This window comes from Bufo bufo, chromosome 11, assembly GCF_905171765.1.
Source record: "Bufo bufo chromosome 11, aBufBuf1.1, whole genome shotgun sequence".
NCBI classification, from domain to species: Eukaryota; Metazoa; Chordata; class Amphibia; order Anura; family Bufonidae; genus Bufo; species Bufo bufo.
The window spans coordinates 40,071,286-40,089,336 of NC_053399.1; the positions used below are offsets into that span (position 1 = coordinate 40,071,286).

The window sequence follows — 18,051 nt, forward strand, 5'->3', positions numbered from 1 at the left end:
TAACACATGCAGCATGTAAGACTACTTTCACACCAGCGTTTTTGCTGGATCCGGCAGGGTTCCGCAAAAACCCTTCCGTTACTGATAATACAGCCATCTGCATCTGTTATGAACGGATCCGGTTGTATTATCTTTACCATAGCAAAGACGGATTCGTCATGAACTCCGTTGAAAGTCAATGGAGGACGGATCCGTTTTCTATTGTGTCAAATTGTCTCAGAGAAAACGGATCCTTCCCCATTGACTTGCATTGTGGGTCATGACTGATCCGTTTTGCTCCGCATCCCATGACGGAAAGCAAACAACAGCATGCTGCGGTTTGCTCTCCGGTATGAGAACGGAACGGAATGCATTTTGGAGCACTCCGTTCAGTTACGCTTTGTTTGTCCCCATTGACAATGAATAGGGACAAAACGGAAGCGTTTTTTTCCTGCTATTGAGACCCTATCACAGAAATCAATACTAGAAAATATTAACACTAGTGTGAAAGTAGCCTAATGTAGTCGTGTGGTGTGTATGAACTCCTCACATCTTACTCTTTTTTTTTTTTTTTTTTGCAGGCTGTATTTTATTTGTATAAGTACTCTGCTATAATTTTAGTCACAAATTGAATTTTTGTCCAATTTTTGCTAATCATTTTTTGCAAAGTTGCAGGAATGAGGCTGTGTGTATTAAAGGGGTTCTCCGGAAATTAAGAAAATGAAAATACTTAAATATTACTTTAGTATAAATATAATCCCAAATACATTTCATTAGCTATAATGGTTCTTTTTGTCTAGGGAGCAATCATGAGGAGAAATAAAATGGCCGCCGTCCTATCAGTACACACAAAATCTGTCCTAATCACACAGGACAAGCTACTTCACAATACTGAGCTGCCTCATCCTCCTCTGTGCTCTGCTTGTCGGGGGTTATATTCCTGAATACAACTGATAAGATCTTCAGCTGAATCTCTGTAGAAATGGAGTTCATGAGGAGACATGAAGTACAGAGAGGACGGACAGGACAGACTGTGGTAATGGAGACTGCAACAAGTGCTGCTGCTCATCAGCCACATCCCCCACCTCCTCTCTGTACTTCATGTCTCCTCATGAACTCCGTTCCTACAGAGATTCATCTGAAGATCTTATCAGCTGTATTCAGGATCATAATCCCTGACAAGTAAGAGAGGAAGATGGTGCAACTCTTTAACTTGTCCTCATGTGTAAGGCCTCATGCAAACGACGGCGTCCGTGCTCAAATCCATGAGCTGGTGGTCAGTGATGCATACGTGAAGCTGTCTGTGAAGGATCCGTGTTGGGTCTGTGTGTCCTTTTTTTGCTGTCCGTGTTGCATCCGTGTTTCACTGACCATGCACAGCTGAATTTTTTTTTTAAAGAATCTCTTATTAATGATCGTGAAACACGGATGCAACACGGATGGCATCTGTGGTTTTCACGGACCCATAGACTATAATGGGCGTGATGGATCCGTGAACACGGACAAAATAGAGAATGCATCCGTGCTACAAAAACGGACCATGCTAAAACACTGATGTGTGAATACACACATTAAAATGAATAGGGACGTGTGCTGTCCGTGGAGAACACGTACAGCACACGTTTGTGAAACACTGACGTGTGAATGAGGCTTAATTAGGACAGGTTTTGTGTGGAATAGTAGGATGACGGCCATTTTATTTTTCCTAATCATTGCTCCCTGGACAAAACGAGCCATTATAACTAATGAAAGGTATTTGGTAATATATTTATAATGAAGTAATATTTAAGTACCATATTTTTCGCCCCATAAGACGCACTCCCTCCGCGTCTTATGGGGTTAATACTAATGAGCGCTTCTACTATGGAAGCGCTCATTTGTACTGGAGGACCGGGAAGCGGTGAAGGCTCTGTACTCACTGCTTCCTGGTCCTCAGCTGTCGGTTGTGCAGTGGCTGAGCACAGCGCGAGGGCGCTCTGTGACCTCACGCTGTGCGTGCCGTTTCACAACACAGCTGACAGCAAGAGGAAGAAGAACACTGGAGGAGTGGAGCAGCGGCGTCCAGAGCGAGAGAGGTAAGTGTTTTTTTTACTTTGTGATCTGAGGCTGGGGGCTGCTCACATATGGCTGGGGGCTGCTCACATATGGCTGGGGGCTGCTCACATATGGCTGGGGGCTGCTCACATATGGCTGGGGGCTTATATGAGGTATGGGGGTCTCATCTGAGGTCTGATTGGGGGTCTTCTTTATATTGGGCTCTGATCTGAGGTTTGATTGGGGATCATTCACATTGGGGTCTGAGCTGAGGTCTTATTAACATTGGGGATCTGATTGGGGTTGTGACCTGAGGTCTGATTAATATTGGGGGTCTGATTGCTAATCTGATCTGAGGTCTAATGAAAAAAATTTTTTTTATTATTGTCCTCCTCTAAAACCTAGGTGCGTCTTATGGGCCAGTGTGTCTTATAGGGCGAAAAATACATTATTTTACTTTTCTTAATTTTCAGAGAACCCCTTTAACTAATAGGTGATATGTTTATACACCGTATGTTTTGTGCTCTCAGAAAATGTAGATTTTGGTAACTTTAGAAGTGATTTGCCATGTACAGTTTACACATGTGGATGATATACTACCCGGCCTCTGTTCAGCTCTTGCTGATGTATACGCTTGTGGTATGTATGAGATTTGCACACTTTAATTCATTACATTTACATTGTTTTATGTGTAAACATCTGCTTGGATGTGTTTTAGGTCCAAATGTTGTTTTTAATGCATTTTTTTAAAAATAATTTGTCACAGTTACGTGAAAGTGTACTCTTTTATCAACAATCTGTGAAGACAAATGTAATCGCCAGGTTGTCTGCTTTCAGAAAATATATAGGGTTTGGGGGTTTACTTACTTTCAAGGACTGTGATCCCAGTATTTTGTAGGTTATTACTTAAAATTTCTTAAAACCATATTTTTGGTCTTTCCGGTTCTGGTGATTTTATGAAGATAATGTACATGTAAATTTAGGTCTGGTGGTATGTATGAACTCTGCATGTTAAACTTTTTTTATTTTTAGGAGGCGTGGTGCATATACGGTAACTTTCTGCTTAGGTTACACTTTTACTCACGAATATCAACTTTTATGCATTTTTTTTAATATGGAAAATTACATTTTGATGCAAAGTTGCATGAAGGTGTCTGTGTGTATAAAGTCCTGAGTTGTGTTTTTGACAATGTGCTGGGTGTCTACTCTCAGAAAATATATGGGTATAGTTATATAATTAGCATTTTTTTTTTCTTCTTTTTTTTTTTTTTTTTAGTTTGTAATTTAGGTTTTCAATTGAGCTGGATATTCCACTGGCGCTTGTGCCCCGCTCCTCTGTGTTTGGCTGCTGTACACAACGCGTAAATTATAGACCAATCTCTCTGATACCGCGCACTACCTTCCCCGAATAAGACATGATCCCCTGCTGAAAGATACCTGCAGTAGTACAATCGGTTTTTCTATTCCAAATTACCTTACCGATGGTTTCTTTCTGTCTTTTTCTCTAAATGCAGTGTGGGACTCGCGCTGTAACGGGTCTGCTATCTAGGCTATGGATTGCGCTCCAGGCTGGTGGCGCGACTCCGTTTGTTCAGAATTGCACCTCGCGCTCTCAAGGAGCAACTAGTGACGTCACTATGCAACTACAGATGGCTGCGAGTGCCAAACTTCTTTCCAACGCGTTTTGGACAGTGCGCTGTCCTTCATCAGGGGCACTAGCTGGTGCTCCTAGATACCTTACTTATATACACTCTCTCTTAATAACTCTGTTTTAACCCCTTGTATTGCGTTGCCCTTGGTGACAAGAACTTCTACCACTTTCACTACATTTTTATCACTCCACATTACTATTCAAACGCAAACAGTTCTGTTTCAGCATTTAAACCAACACGTGCCAAAGTGTTCATATTGAAGATCCATTTTGTTTCTGATCTAGACATATTTTTGATACAGTCGCCTCCCTTTTATCTTTCTTCACCACTTCTATCCCACAAAAAGTTGAGCCTGAAAAATGTCCTTCATGTTTCTCCTTATAATGTCGTGACAATGGATGCCCTTCAAACCTCCTTCATTGTCTTTTTGTGCGGCCGATGTAAATCTTACCACAGGGGCATGTTACTGCGTATATCACTCCCAGCTGTGACGTGGGACATATTCCCTAATCTTCTGCTTATATCATCCCTCCCCGTTTTCTATTTGAATCTGTATTTTTATTATTTTGCAACTTTTTACAACCTGCACATTGTTTAGGGCTCTTTCACACTTGCGTTCTTGTCTTCCGGCATAGAGTTCCGTCGTCGGGGCTCTATGCCGGAAGAATCCTGATCAGGATTATCCTAATGCATTCTGAATGGAGAGTAATCCGTTCAGGATGCATCAGGATGTCTTCAGTTCCGGTACGGAACGTTTTTTGGCCGTAGAAAATACCGCAGCATGCTGCGCTTTTTGCTCCGGCCAAAAATCCTGAAGACTTGCCGCAAGGCCGGATCCGGGATCAATGCCCATTGAAAGGCATTGATCCGGATCCGGCCTTAAGCTAAACGTCGTTTCGGCGCATTGCCGGACCCGACGTTTAGCTTTTTCTGAATAGTTACCATGGCTGCCGGGACGCTAAAGTCCTGGCAGCCATGGTAAAGTGTAGTGGGGAGCGGGGGAGCAGTGTACTTACCGTCCGTGCGGCTCCCCGGGCGCTCCAGAGTGACGTCAGGGCGCCCCAAGCGCATGGATCATGTGATCACATGGATCACGTCATCCATGCGCATGGGGCGCTCTGACGTCATTCTGGAGCGCCCCGGGAGCCGCACGGACTGTAAGTATACCGCTCCCCCGCTCCCCGCTCCTACTATGGCAACCAGGACTTTAATAGCGTCCTGGGTGCCATAGTAACACTGAAAGCATTTGGAAGACGGTTCCGTCTTCAAATGCTTTCAGTACACTTGCGTTGTTACGGATCCGGCAGGCACCTCCGGCAACGGAAGTGCATGCCGGATCCCAACAACGCAAGTGTGAAAGAGGCCTAACATGGATAGAATCCTTTCAATCGACCTCCCTCCTTGTGATGTTTCACGTTCTTATTATTTGTGGCCATGCATCTACTCGTGGATGCCACCATATTTCCTATGTTTTTTGCCTTTCGGTAGACAAATCTCGGTACAGTAGGAATAAATTCTCCAACTATTTTATCCTCCTTTAAAATATCCCAATATTTACTGACGATCTTCTTAGGCTACTTTCACACTAGCGTTTTAGTTTTCCGGTATTGAGATCCGTCATAGGGGCTCAATACCGGGGGAAAAAAACTCTTCAGTTTTGTCCCTATTCATTGTCAATGTGGACTGAACTGAACGGAGCGCTCCAAAATGCATTCCGTTCCGCACTGTTCAAAACGCGTTGGAAAGAAGTTTGGCACTCGCAACCATCTGTAGTTGCATAGTGACGTCACTAGTTGCTCCTTGAGAGCGCGAGTTGCAATTCTGAATAAACTAAATCCATAGCCTAGATACCAGACCCGTTACAGCGCGAGTCCCACACGAGAGAGACAGAAAGAAACCATCGGTAAGGTAATTTGGAATAGAAACTGATTGTACTACTGCAGGTATCTTTCAGCAGGGGATCATGTCTCATTCGGGGAAGGTAGTGCGCGGTATCAGAGAGATTGGTCTATAATTTAGGTTTTATTTGTCAAAACTGCGAAAATTTGTTCTGGTTGCCAGAGGTGCAAAATCTCCAAACGGCCCTGGGAGAGAAAGGGTTAAACTCGTATGTCTCGTGCTTGAAACAGCCAATCACGGCTCAGCCTTTATTTCTTAACCTGCTATGGAAGATTGTCTGGATGACAGAACGGTGATGCCCTCGTTTTTTACCTTCTCAGGGGTTCTTAGCTTGCAGGAGGCATATATCAGCTTAAGAAAATATCGGAAACTTTTTTGTCTTGTGACTGCATCTTTTGTGCAGCATTTAGAATTGTCATGTTGACTGTATGGGAATGAATGATCGTAGAAACAAGCATTGATCCCCATGAGGAGATGATTGCTGCATATAAATACAGCGAACGAGTGGGCAATTGATGGGGATCTTCTCCGTTCCTGATCACTGCTCGCTCTGTAAAAAAAAACAAAGGTAGGCTCACACAGTTTTTTTTTTTTTTTTTTTTGAGGAGATTTTTCGGCAGGTTTTTTAGCCAAAGCCAGAAGTGGATCGGAATACAGTAGTCCCTCAGGATACAATATTTTCAACTTGCAGTGGTCTTTCCTGAGCCATTAGTTGAAACTAGACTCAACATAGAATGCCTCAGATCCAGCCAGTCGACATGGCCATTTTTCTGGTAAAACCCCTGTATTGGTTGTCTAGTAGTCCCTCTCTACAGTACAGAGCGGTATTACATGTCCTGTACTGCCCCCTGTCTGTGCCAGAAGGAGCTGCTCCTTTGAATGTCAGGTGAGGGCGGCTCCAGGTGACTTTTCTGGTGCCCTATGTGCTATACAGGACCCTAAAGCAGCTCCTGTCCTCATCATAGACAGTAATTTACAGCTTCCAACATCTACTCCTGACTGTTATATGTAAGGACTTGCTTTATCCGTCTTGGTTTTCGGCTTATTTTCCTTAGATCTTCATTTTCTATTACCTTGAGATGATGTTTTGGGGCTTTTGAACCAATGACCAGTTTTGCATAGAGTTATGGACTCGGGTTAGAATGGTTTCAACATACAATGGTTGTCTTGGAAGCAATTACTATTGTATTTTGAGGGACCATTGTATAAAGGAAAGACTTGTACTTCTTCCCACTGGATCCACTTCTGGCTTTAGCTGAAAAACCTGCAGAAATATCAGCCTCCAGACCTCCTCCAGAAACTCGGCGTGAACCAGTCCACACACGGCTTACTACATTATCTGTGTATTAAAGTCACAATTTCCTCTCCAGTGTTGAAAGGAAGATGATTCATGTGACTTGGCCCCGGACGTTGTCCCCGCTTCATTCATATCGGTTTATAACAGTCTGGCTGACCCTTCTTTTTGGAATTTCCACAGTCATTTTGTGTGAATTTTGAAAACTCGTTTAATCCAAAAACAAACACCAAAAATGATATCTCAGATGAATAGCCCTTAGCATCCTTTACATCCAGCTTTTCCAGAATGCAGCCTGTGAGAACTAGATAGGCAGAAATCTGAGAGGCCTGGGTGGCAACCCATGGGCCAGAGGCGGTATGGGTTAGTACCCATCTATTACACATAACTAAAAACTAATACATTTATTCACTTTTCTCTTACTGCATGTTTTCTGTATCAGCACTTTTCTGAAGGTTTCCCTAAAAACTTAAAAAAAACTTTTTGTGAACTTAAGAAGAGGCAATCCACACTGAATGTTTGGACTGCATATTAGGGGCTCATAGACATGGACGTAGTTTTGGTCCGCATTTGGCTGATTAGATGCGGACCCATTCATCTTGAAGGGGTTGTCTCATCTCAGACAATGGGGGCATATCGCTAGGATATGCCCCCTTTGTCTTATAGGTGCGAGCCCCACTGCTGGGACCTGCACCTATATCGGGAATGGAGCCCCGCTCAGTGGTGGCTGGAGGACTTTGGTCTGGCCACCACCAAGCACGGTCCCCATAGAAGTGGGAGTAAGTGAGCGCTGATTGACTTGCTATATCATTAATTGTTGTTCATTAGGAGCAGGTTAGCTGCCCTTGTAAAAGGCCCCTTAGTGTAAGGACTAAGGGGGAACCTGTAATTTATAGCTCCTGTGCAGACCAGTTTTGTAGACCTGCATGTAGGATCCTTCCATCTACTGGGTCTGACCTCTTCTCCATTAAACACAAGCAACAGCTTATTGACAGGTTTTTAATTAAGTTCAGTTAAAGGTACACCAGAGAGTCGTAGCAGGGCCCTGCCATCGGTCATAAAACACAGCACTTCATAGGATCTACGGTAATTCTTCTCAGTTACGGTCTGACCTCATCATTACAGAAGGTTAGGAGACTTGGGAGGAGAATGTCCTGGAGCAGCAAATACTTGTCTACACAGAGAAACAGCAGGAATGGGGGACTTATTCCTCCAAAAGTCTATATATCAGCAGTGAGGTTATACCCCTGAGAGCATGGAATACGTACAGCTGAGGAGCTCAACGAGAACATATTTCACCAGTCTGTTAATGGTATTTGTTTGCACACGTCAGAAAGCTTGAGACCGCCATGGTAGCAGAACTGCTACTATGTTGTGATGGGGGCAGACCCCTCCCTCTAAATGAGGCATGCTCAACCTGCGGCCCTCCAGCTGTTGCAAAACTATAACTCCCAGCATGCCCGAACAGGCTACAGGTATCAGCCTACAGCAGGGCATTGTGGGAGTTGTAGTTTTACAACAGCTGGAGGGCCGCAGGTTGAGCATGCCTGCTCTAAATGATCGCACAGATGCCTGGGTCACAATGACCGCAGAATCTTATGGGTTAAATGTGTGTCTAAGACAGCAGGTACCCGCCAGTTATGACGTCAGCTTACCTCTTGAGCTGACGGCATGTTCAAAGGCCTGAAATCTGGCGTACATGTCAGGTGGCCACTGTGTTTTTAAAATTTGCACAAATGAATAGGACAGGTAAACACAGAAATCTTAATATATCTTATCACGAAAAAATCCCTCTTTCTCCCCCCTCCTGATCTAACATTCTTTGCTAAAACTGCCTAGAGAGATGAGTCAGACTGAGCTCCCTGAAGAATAAGATTACATGCTGCCCATAGAAGTGTATGGTGATGAGAAAAGAGAAATGGGCTGCTAGAGGGAGAAAGAGGCATTTTTCTCTGATATAATATACTGTATATTCTTATAATCACTGGTACTGTTGATTTATGCTAACTTTGGTGAAATCACAGTACCCATTTAAGAGAACATTATGAGTACTTTATTTTTATTTTTTAGGGAGTGGAGATTAATTTTTAATAATGTTAGCCTACTGCTCCTTTTTTTCCCAGCAAAGCCTTTGTACCTATGAAACTGGCTGACCTGTTACATGTGCGCTTGGCAGCTGAAGACATCTGTGTTGGTCCCGTGTTCATATGTGCCCGCATTGCTGAGAAAAATGTTGTTTTAATATATGCAAATGAGCCTCTAGGAGCAATGGGGGCGTTGCCATTACACCTAGAGGCTCTGCCCTCTCTGCAACTGCTGGCAGAGAGAGCAGAGCCTCTAGGTGTAAAGGCAACGCCCCTGCAAAAATGCCAATCAGATACACACAAAATCACAGTTTTATGTGACTGTTAACAGTAATATACGCTGTGCTCTCTACTGCAAGTAGTGGCGCGCCAACCACAGATAATACGGACAACTTCTGTGTGTATTCTGCATTCCTGTTCTTGTCTGCAATACGGACAAGAATAGGACATGTTGTATAATTTGCAGAGCGGGCACACGGATGTGGACAGCACACAGATGATTTTTTTTTTGCGGACACGCAGATGTGGTTCAGACACTGATTCAAACTTCAAGCTCCTTACCTCTCTGTATGCAGTTTGGAAACTCCCTCGTTCTTCTTATTTTTTCATTCACATGCTGCGGATTCCAGTACCTGATGTGGATGTTGTATACATTTACACGACCGTATATGTTTTGCAGTCCGCAAATTGCGGATCCCGGCCGTGTGAATGTAGCCGGCCCTATCACAGAAATGCCTATTCTTGACCAGAATAGGACTTTCTCTTTCTTTTTTTGCGGGGCCGCGGATCGGAACTACACACTGTGTGCTGTCCGCATCACTGAAATGAATAAGTCCGCACCCATTCCGCAAAATTGCGGAACGGATGCAGACCCAAAAATATGCTCGTGTGAATGCACCCTTAACCAGCAGATTTTGTTGTCAATACATTGAGGATTTTCCAGGAAAGTCAGGTGACGGTAAGCAAATGGCAATTTCCAGTGACGGAGAGCGGGCCACACCCGCCTGTAGTTGTCCACGACCACATAATTTTACTGCAGATCGTACGGTCATTAGTTGCAGCGGGTAAGGGTGGCTAGGCCGCATGTGGTGTCGTCTGCTGCGCTGCTGACACCCTCCTGCCTAATAGCATTACATTTCCCATTTTATGGTTTGCATCCCTTCAACACTTGTGGCTCACCACTAATTGTCAGGCGGCTCCTGTAATTGTCGGCTGACACCTTTTATAGGCTGTTTGCATCAAATATCAAGTACAAGCGCGGCCCAGCAATTACAGGTGATCTCTCTGCCAGGGGCCGCATCAGATGTAGGTAACCTTAAAGCATCACTAACTATTCAAACTTGGTGCTGGGCCTGTGGGCTGGGGGGGCCCAGTCTGACAGCAGGGGTTCTTTTGGATTGTTGGGTCACACCGCCTGCTTGCGTGGTGGTTGCCACGTAGTATTGCGCTAAATTAGAGTAGGTAACCATTTGAAAGAGGCAACCTTAACGTTGTGAGTGGGCTTTGATCAAAACGTATACTATTAATAGATTAATGTATAAGGTGGATGTTTTTTTTTTTTTTTTTAATTTTCCAAAAACTTTTGATAGAAGATTTGATCGGTGGGGGTCCCAGCACTAATGCATTACTAGAACGAGGGGAAAGAGGTCCGCTCCTATCACCGCTGAGGACGAAATGGAGACAGACCCATAGACTTCTATAGAGCCTGTCTCTTGCCGCGAGGAGAGAGAGCGCTATAGGCGTGCGTCTCTCTCCCCTCCGTCTAGAGATCGGTGGGGCTCAGCACTGCATAGGGCCGCCCACTGGACTCCTAAGCTCAGAATGAGCATAAGTGACAGCAGGGAGGGGGTCAGCCATATTGGTTGTCACTTGGAATTATTTTTTCCTGGTAAAATATTGCTTTGCTATAGGTGAAACATGATGACAAAGTGACAGGTTATCAGCTTCTGAAAGGCTGTGTTAAAGGTGACAATCATCTGCTTCAATTACCGTAAACTGCTATATAAAAATTTCAAGACCTCTCCATGTGTAGCAGCACGGCGGCTCAGTAGTCAGCAGTAGGGTTCTGACCTAGGACAACATCCGTTTTCATGTTCTCTCTGTGTTTGGTTGGGTTTGCTCTGGGTACGCTGTTTTGATGACCCTAAACTGCCATATATATGGAATAGGAAAAACATTTAAAGGGATAAAATTTTGTGGTCCGCGAAACGCTGATACCGGCCGCGTGCATTCTGCATTTTGTGGAACGGCCCCTAATACAACAGTCCTATCCTTGTCCGTAATGCGGACAATAATAGGACATGTTCTATTTTTTTGTGCAATGGCCATGCGGACATACGGGCACGGAACTTGCACAGAGTCCTTTCTGTTTTTTGGCCCATTGAAGTGAATGGTTCCACATACTGGCTGCAAAAAGAAAAAAAACACGTAATGGACACGGAAAAAAAACGTGTGTGTGTGCATGAGCCCTTAGGTGGCTGAGCATCCTACTGCTCTCCCCCCTGTGGATAGGAGATAGCTTGCCACAGCTGGAATACCCCTTTAATTGAGATACTGACAGGGACGGATGTGATGCCACTTTTTGTACATCGCTGCTGACTATGTTGTACATTACAAAGAATTTATAGTGCTATATGCATTTTACTCTCCGAGTGTCCGCCGGGCACTTCTTCAGCAGGTAAATGTCTTACGATCTAAGGCCCCTTGCAGACGAGCGTGAGCGGAATAGGTCCAGATGCGTTGTGGAAGCGTTCAGTGAAAAATGAGCGATTTCACAAGCAAGTTCATGAAGTTTTGCCTGCGAGGCCATTCAGTTTTTAACGCGCGGGTGCAATGTGATTTAAAGGGGTTCTGCAGTTTGTTTAATGGAGCTTAGCCGCGCCCAGGCCGGTGATACTAGTCATGATGTCACTGGGCCTGCGGTAAACAGTGAGAAGGCCGCGGAGCTGCTGGAGCGCCGCTGCCTTCTCAAACAGCTGATCGGCGGGGGTCCCGGGTGTCGGACCCCCGCCGGTCAGATGCTGATGATCTATCCAGAGGATAGATCATCAGTTTAAACTAAGTGCAGAACCCCTTTTAATGCGTTTTGCACGTGTGAGCTAAAAAACTGAAGGTATACAAACAAGATCTCTTAGGCTACTTTAACACCTGCGTTAGGTGCGGATCTGTCTGGTATCTGCACAGACGGATCCACACCTATAATGCAAACGCTTGTATCCGTTTGCATTATGAAGAACAAAGTAAAAACGGATCCGTCCTGACCTACATTGAAAGTCAATGGGGGACGGATCCGTTTTCAATTGCACCATATTGTGTCAGTGAAAACGGATCCGCTCCCATTGACTTACATTGTCCGCATCGCCAGGCGGACACCAAAACGCTGCAAGCGTTTCTTACTAGCCTACAATACAATTTTCTATATACGGTATATTGCTATATTATGTAGGGACAGAGCACAAGGTTGTCTACAAATTTGCGGCACCCAAGGATACATTCACGCTTGGCGGCTTTCTTGCAGAATGGTTGCGACTGTTCCATCCGTCTGAATGGGGCTTACAAACATAAACGCATTCAGATGTATGGCTCTGATTTTTAGTCACAAATCTGCGGTGTGTGAATACACCCTACCGCCCCAGTCTGCACACAGCCAGTGCTCTGATGCTGGTGTTACATGGCGTTCATGGAGGCGGCCGTGTAAATGAAATGGGGGGGGGGGGGTTACCACTGAATGTCAGTAATTTTAGCATAAAGCCTTTCCGCAGGAAGCCAATTATCTGCCTAGGGCAGACTTCCTGTGCTGTCCGTGAAGTCGAGAGATCTGCAGCGTCAGCCATTAACCTCTTAATTCCTTGCCTCTTTGAAGGATTTCCTACCCCTTACAGCTCTTTCATATTCATCGGAGTCCGGCCCGTGGAATCGGAAAGCTTAGGGGTTAGGAAAGAGTCGAAATGTCTCGTGCCACATTGCAAGGTTAGAAATGCAGGCGGCAGGGTAATACAGGAGCGCTGTAAGTGGCCTGTCAGCATCATTAGATTTCATATACATCGCTTCCTGAAGCCTGGGCTTGTGCCGTGATTGGTGTAAAAACCGAAAAACAGAGATCACATAGTACATGACGATATCTTTCTAACAAAGCTACAACCAGCCCTGTACCTCCCATGGATCCAGAGATCTCCATGTTCACTGCTGTAATTGCTCTGCTAGATCACCTGCAGCCTGGCAGCGCAGGGGGCGCTTACTTTCTGCCAGTAACTGCCACAGCTTCTAACAGAACGTATAGATGGAGGTTTAAACTGAGCGCGTGTGACCAGCACAGTGAGACGGACAAAAAATAAGGAAAAGAACAAACAGCAGGTGGCGCTATACAGTTACATTTTATTCACTAACTCAGTGGCTATGCTAAATTTTTATTACATGCAATTGCAAAAGTATTCAGATCCAGGTGCTGGTTTGAAAAATGTAGAATGTGTTTGGTTATCTGCACATACAGCTGTTCTGGCCATACACTTTAGATAGCTGCCCTCTCCATTTGGCCGGCTGCTTATCTACATCAGCTAGTTGTCAGCCAAACACTCATTTAGCCGATGGCTGTATCTCCCGATCGTCCCGTACATATGCATGCTCAGCATGCCATCAGAGAAAAGTCAGGACAGAAAAGACATGAAGTACTTTTAGTCCGGCTGCCTCTCGCCGTGCGCTGCCGTGCTGCCGCCGGAACTCCGCCCCCGCCCCCCATTATAGTCAATAGGGACGGAGCGGCAGTCCTGAGAGTAAGCCATCAATATTCTACTCCTGGAGCCCCCTCCCCCTTTAAATACATAAATTAACCTTGTAATGCATTCTAAAGGGTGACATTTTGTTCGGGGTACCAAGGCTCACAGCATGCTGGTTATGTAAGGGTTAAAGAGGTTGTCCCACTGGGACAAATATATATATATATTGCAAAGGGTCAGAATAGCATAAATCAAAAGAAGTGATGCTTCCCAATCCTATGGCGCGCCTGTTCCGACAAGTCTCTGCTTCCTGGCCCCTCTCGACACACAGGAAATGACTGCTTAGCCAATCACTGGTTGCAGAGATGACCTGCCCCAGACAGTGATGGCATCAGAACAGGAGCGGTGGGGGATTGTTGAGGTCAGGATCACTTTTTACTGTTTTATGTTCTCTTAAAAAAGAAATATATATATTTTATCAATCCCCTGCGTCTCCCATCCCAGCATTTTGCACGTCCTCCGGCCAGCGTCTACCTTCTGGTCCCTTTGTAGGTGATCAGCCAATCGCTGGCTGAGGTGGGTCACCGCTGTGGCCGGTGATTGGTTGAGTGTTCATTTCCTGTGTCAGGAGGGACTTGGCTAGCGCCGGATCGGGGGAATCTAGGAAACGGTGAGTTGAGTATAATTTATTTTGCATTTTTTAAAGCTATTCTGACCAGCTGGACCTGCCTTTTACCCAGGACGGGACAAATCCTAAGCATCTGCAAGTTTTCTGTGGGTGCCTTACTGTCTAGTCTACGATAGATGGATGGATGACCTATTTATAAAATATTAAACTGGCTTTTGCAGTAGTCGTCTACACCCAGGACTAGCCTGCTCGTCTGCAGAAGACATCTTGTGCCCTCGACGGGTTCCAGCTTTTGTTCTAGGTGGATGTGACACAGGTCGTTGCTTGTAGCTTAGTAGATGACTGTACAGTCATGTGCTCCAAGACCTCACACAATCCTGGAAGTAATCTCATCCCTTGTCTTGTATATTAGAGCAGGTCCTTACATTCCTCGTGCGGCAGCAGAACAAAAGCTCGGATCACATGTACTCCTGGCCTGCTGGGCTCGTGGGAAAGATAAGGCCAGAACAACACAGAGCTTTTGTCCTCCTGAGCCTAACACTCTGCAGCCAGCAGAAATACTGATGCACATGGATGCCGAGCGAGCAGTTCCTTACCTAGGAAGTTCTGTATACTGTAGGGTTTACACAGTGGTACTATCTAGAAGGGAAAAATCAAAAACTGCATGTGTAATTGCAATCAAATAGAGCCTTTGTGTGACGTATTAAAAAAATATGGAGACACTGCTGCCTGCATCTGTGGTGGGCACTAGTAGCACCTACGCAGTACAGGAAGGTGGCCACATATAAGCATATGAACGCCACCACCGTCTTTGACACTGTTTTACCTATGGCACCCATGGGCAGTGGGAAGGCTTCTACAGCTGTGCTGGGATGTGGTGGTTTGTTTTACCTGTGGAACCCATGGGCAGTTCCAAGAAAGCAGACAACCCCTTTAAGAAATCCACTTTAACCTCTTACAAAAGAAATAAAATCATCCATCTGAAGAAGGGGCTGTGTCCCTCGAGTATCAATAAACTTGGATTTTCTTCAATCAGTTGAGTGCTGGAGTCCCTGATTTTCCACTGCGACATCTTGACGTTCCTCAGAGTTCATTGTGCATACTTTAAGCTCTGAGGACACGTTCATACAACAAATTTTTCAAGAGGAAAAATCCAACAAGATTTTTAAGAGAATCATCAGCAGAAATATGAGGCTGACCTTCCAATTTCTCTTGCGGATTTGCAGTTTGTTGAGCCGTGGGTCTGCATGTGGATTAGTCAGTGGAGCTGATTCACGAGCAGCTACCAGCCGCAGGTTTCTGCTCAGTATCTGCTTCTGTAAGTGACATGGATTTCAAATGTGGCAAAAAAATAAAAAAAATTGGCGCCGTATGAATGACCATATGGATTTTCCATTGAAAACACTGGGAGGTAGATTACATGTGGATTTCAGTTCTGACGTTGTGTCAGCATGCCATAATGCTGGTTGCAAACCTTCCACCCTGTAACATACATTATGCCGTTACGTTCCTCTTCTTTGTGACCCTTGTACCCTCACGATTTCTATGTGGTGGCAGCTCTGGCTACCTGCGTATATCATGTACGTTCATGAAGAGTTCAGCAGACTTAAAGGGGTTGTCTCACTTCAGCAAATAGCACTTATTATGTAGAAGACGTTAACACAAGGCACCTACTAATGTATTGTGATTGTCCATATTGCCTCCTTTGCTGGCTGGATTCATTTTTCCATCACATTATACACTGCTTGTTTCCATAGTTACAGACCACTCTACAATCCAGCAGCGGTGGTCGTGCTTGCACACTATAGGAAAAAGCACCAACCTATGTGATCTCCCATGGTCCCAGCCACCAGAGAGGCTGGCACTTTTTCCTATAGTGTGCAAGCACGACCACTACTGTTGGATTGCAGAATGGTCGCAACCATGGAAACAAGCAGTGTATAATGTGATATGAAAATGAATGAAGACAGCCAAGAAAGCAGTATGGACAATCACAATACATTAGTAAGTGGCTTGTATTAAAGGGGTTGTCTAAATTCAGTAACTTGCATGTATCATGTAGAGAAAGTTAAAACAATACACTTACTAATGTACTGTGATTGTCCATATTGCCTCCTTTGCTGGCTGGATTCATTTTTCCATCACATTATATACTGCTCATTTCCATGGTTACAGACCACCCTGCAATACAGCAACGGTGGTCGTGCTTGCACACTGTAGGAAAAAGTGTCAGCCTCTCTGGTGGCCAGGACCATGAGAGCACACAAGGGCTAGTGCTTTTTCCTATATTGTGTAAGCACGGCCACCACTAATGGATTGCAGAGTGGTCTGTAACCATGGAAACAAGCAGTTTATAATGTGATAGAAAAATTAATCTAGCCAGCAAAGGAAGCAGTATGCACAATCACAATACATTAGTAAGTGGCTTTTATTAACTTTCTCTACATGATAAATGCCACTTACTAAAGTGAGACACCCCTTTAATCATTCTTTTCCTCACTGCACTTGATAAAATGTGATGCCACTGTGATGTGTGACTGATAACCGTACGTATATTTCTGTGTTTGGACGCAGACCATCACTTTTGACGATAAGTCTTTTTTTATTAGTTTTAATTCTGGAAGCTGTGGAGAATGGTGACCTCAGCAACAAGATCTTAAAGATCACAGACTTTGGCCTTGCAAGAGAATGGCACCGGACCACCAAGATGAGTGCAGCAGGGACGTATGCCTGGATGGCTCCAGAAGTTATTCGCTCCTCTATGTTCTCAAAGGGCAGTGATGTGTGGAGGTGAGATCTGTATCTACTATCTTTTTGTAATGTAATGTAATATGGCTCATTGAAATTAATGTATCTTACTGTTTACTATTTACCGTATTTTTAGCCCTATAAGACACACTGGCCCATAAGACGCACCTAGGTTTTAGAGGAGGGCAATAAGAAGAAAACATTTTTCATTAGAGATCAGATCAGCAATCAGACCCCCAATGTTAATAAGACCTCAGATCAGAGCCCTATATAAAGAAGACCCCCAATCAGACCTCAGATGAGACCCTCATGCCTCATATCAGTCCTCCATGCCTCATATCAGCCCCCAGCTATATGTAATCAGCCCCCAGCTATATGTAATCAGCCCCCAGCTATATGTAATCAGCCCCCAGCTATATGTAATCAGCCCCCAGCCATATGTAATCAGCCCCCAGCCATATGTAATCAGCCCCCAGCCATATGTAATCAGCCCCCAGCCATATGTAATCAGCCCCCAGCCATATGTAATCAGCCCCCAGCCATATGTAATCAGCCCCCAGCCATATGTAATCAGCCCCCAGCCATATGTAATCAGCCCCCAGCCATATGTAATCAGCCCCCAGCCATATGTAATCAGCCCCCAGCCATATGTAATCAGCCCCCAGCCATATGTAATCAGCCCCCAGCCATATGTAATCAGCCCCCAGCCATATGTAAGCAGCCCCCAGCCTCAGATCAGAAAATAAAAAAACCACTTACCTCTCCTGCTCCTGGACACCGCCGTTCCTCACCGCCTGCGCTCTTCTTTCTCCTAGTGTCAGCTGTGCAGTGAACCGGCGCACAGCGTGAGGTCACAGAGCGCCCTCACGTTGTGCGCAGCCACTGCACAGCCGCGGACCAGGAAGCGGTGAGTACAAAGCCTTCACCACTCCCCGGTCCTCCAGTACTAATGAGGGCTTCCATAATGGAAGCGCTCATTAGTATTGACCCTATATAATGCAGGAACATTTCCCCCACTTTG

The 18,051-nt window shown here is 45.0% G+C and overlaps 1 protein-coding gene across 1 annotated transcript in view; it reads left to right on the forward strand.

Moving 5' to 3' along the window:
- The window catches only part of MAP3K9 (mitogen-activated protein kinase kinase kinase 9), a 71,964-nt gene that overhangs the window by 30,392 nt on the left and 23,521 nt on the right, over positions 1-18,051 (forward strand). Inside the window, exon 3 of the mRNA XM_040412221.1 lies at positions 16,892-17,072. Coding sequence (XP_040268155.1) covers positions 16,892-17,072 — 181 coding nt within the window. The remainder of the gene's footprint in view (positions 1-16,891; positions 17,073-18,051) is intronic.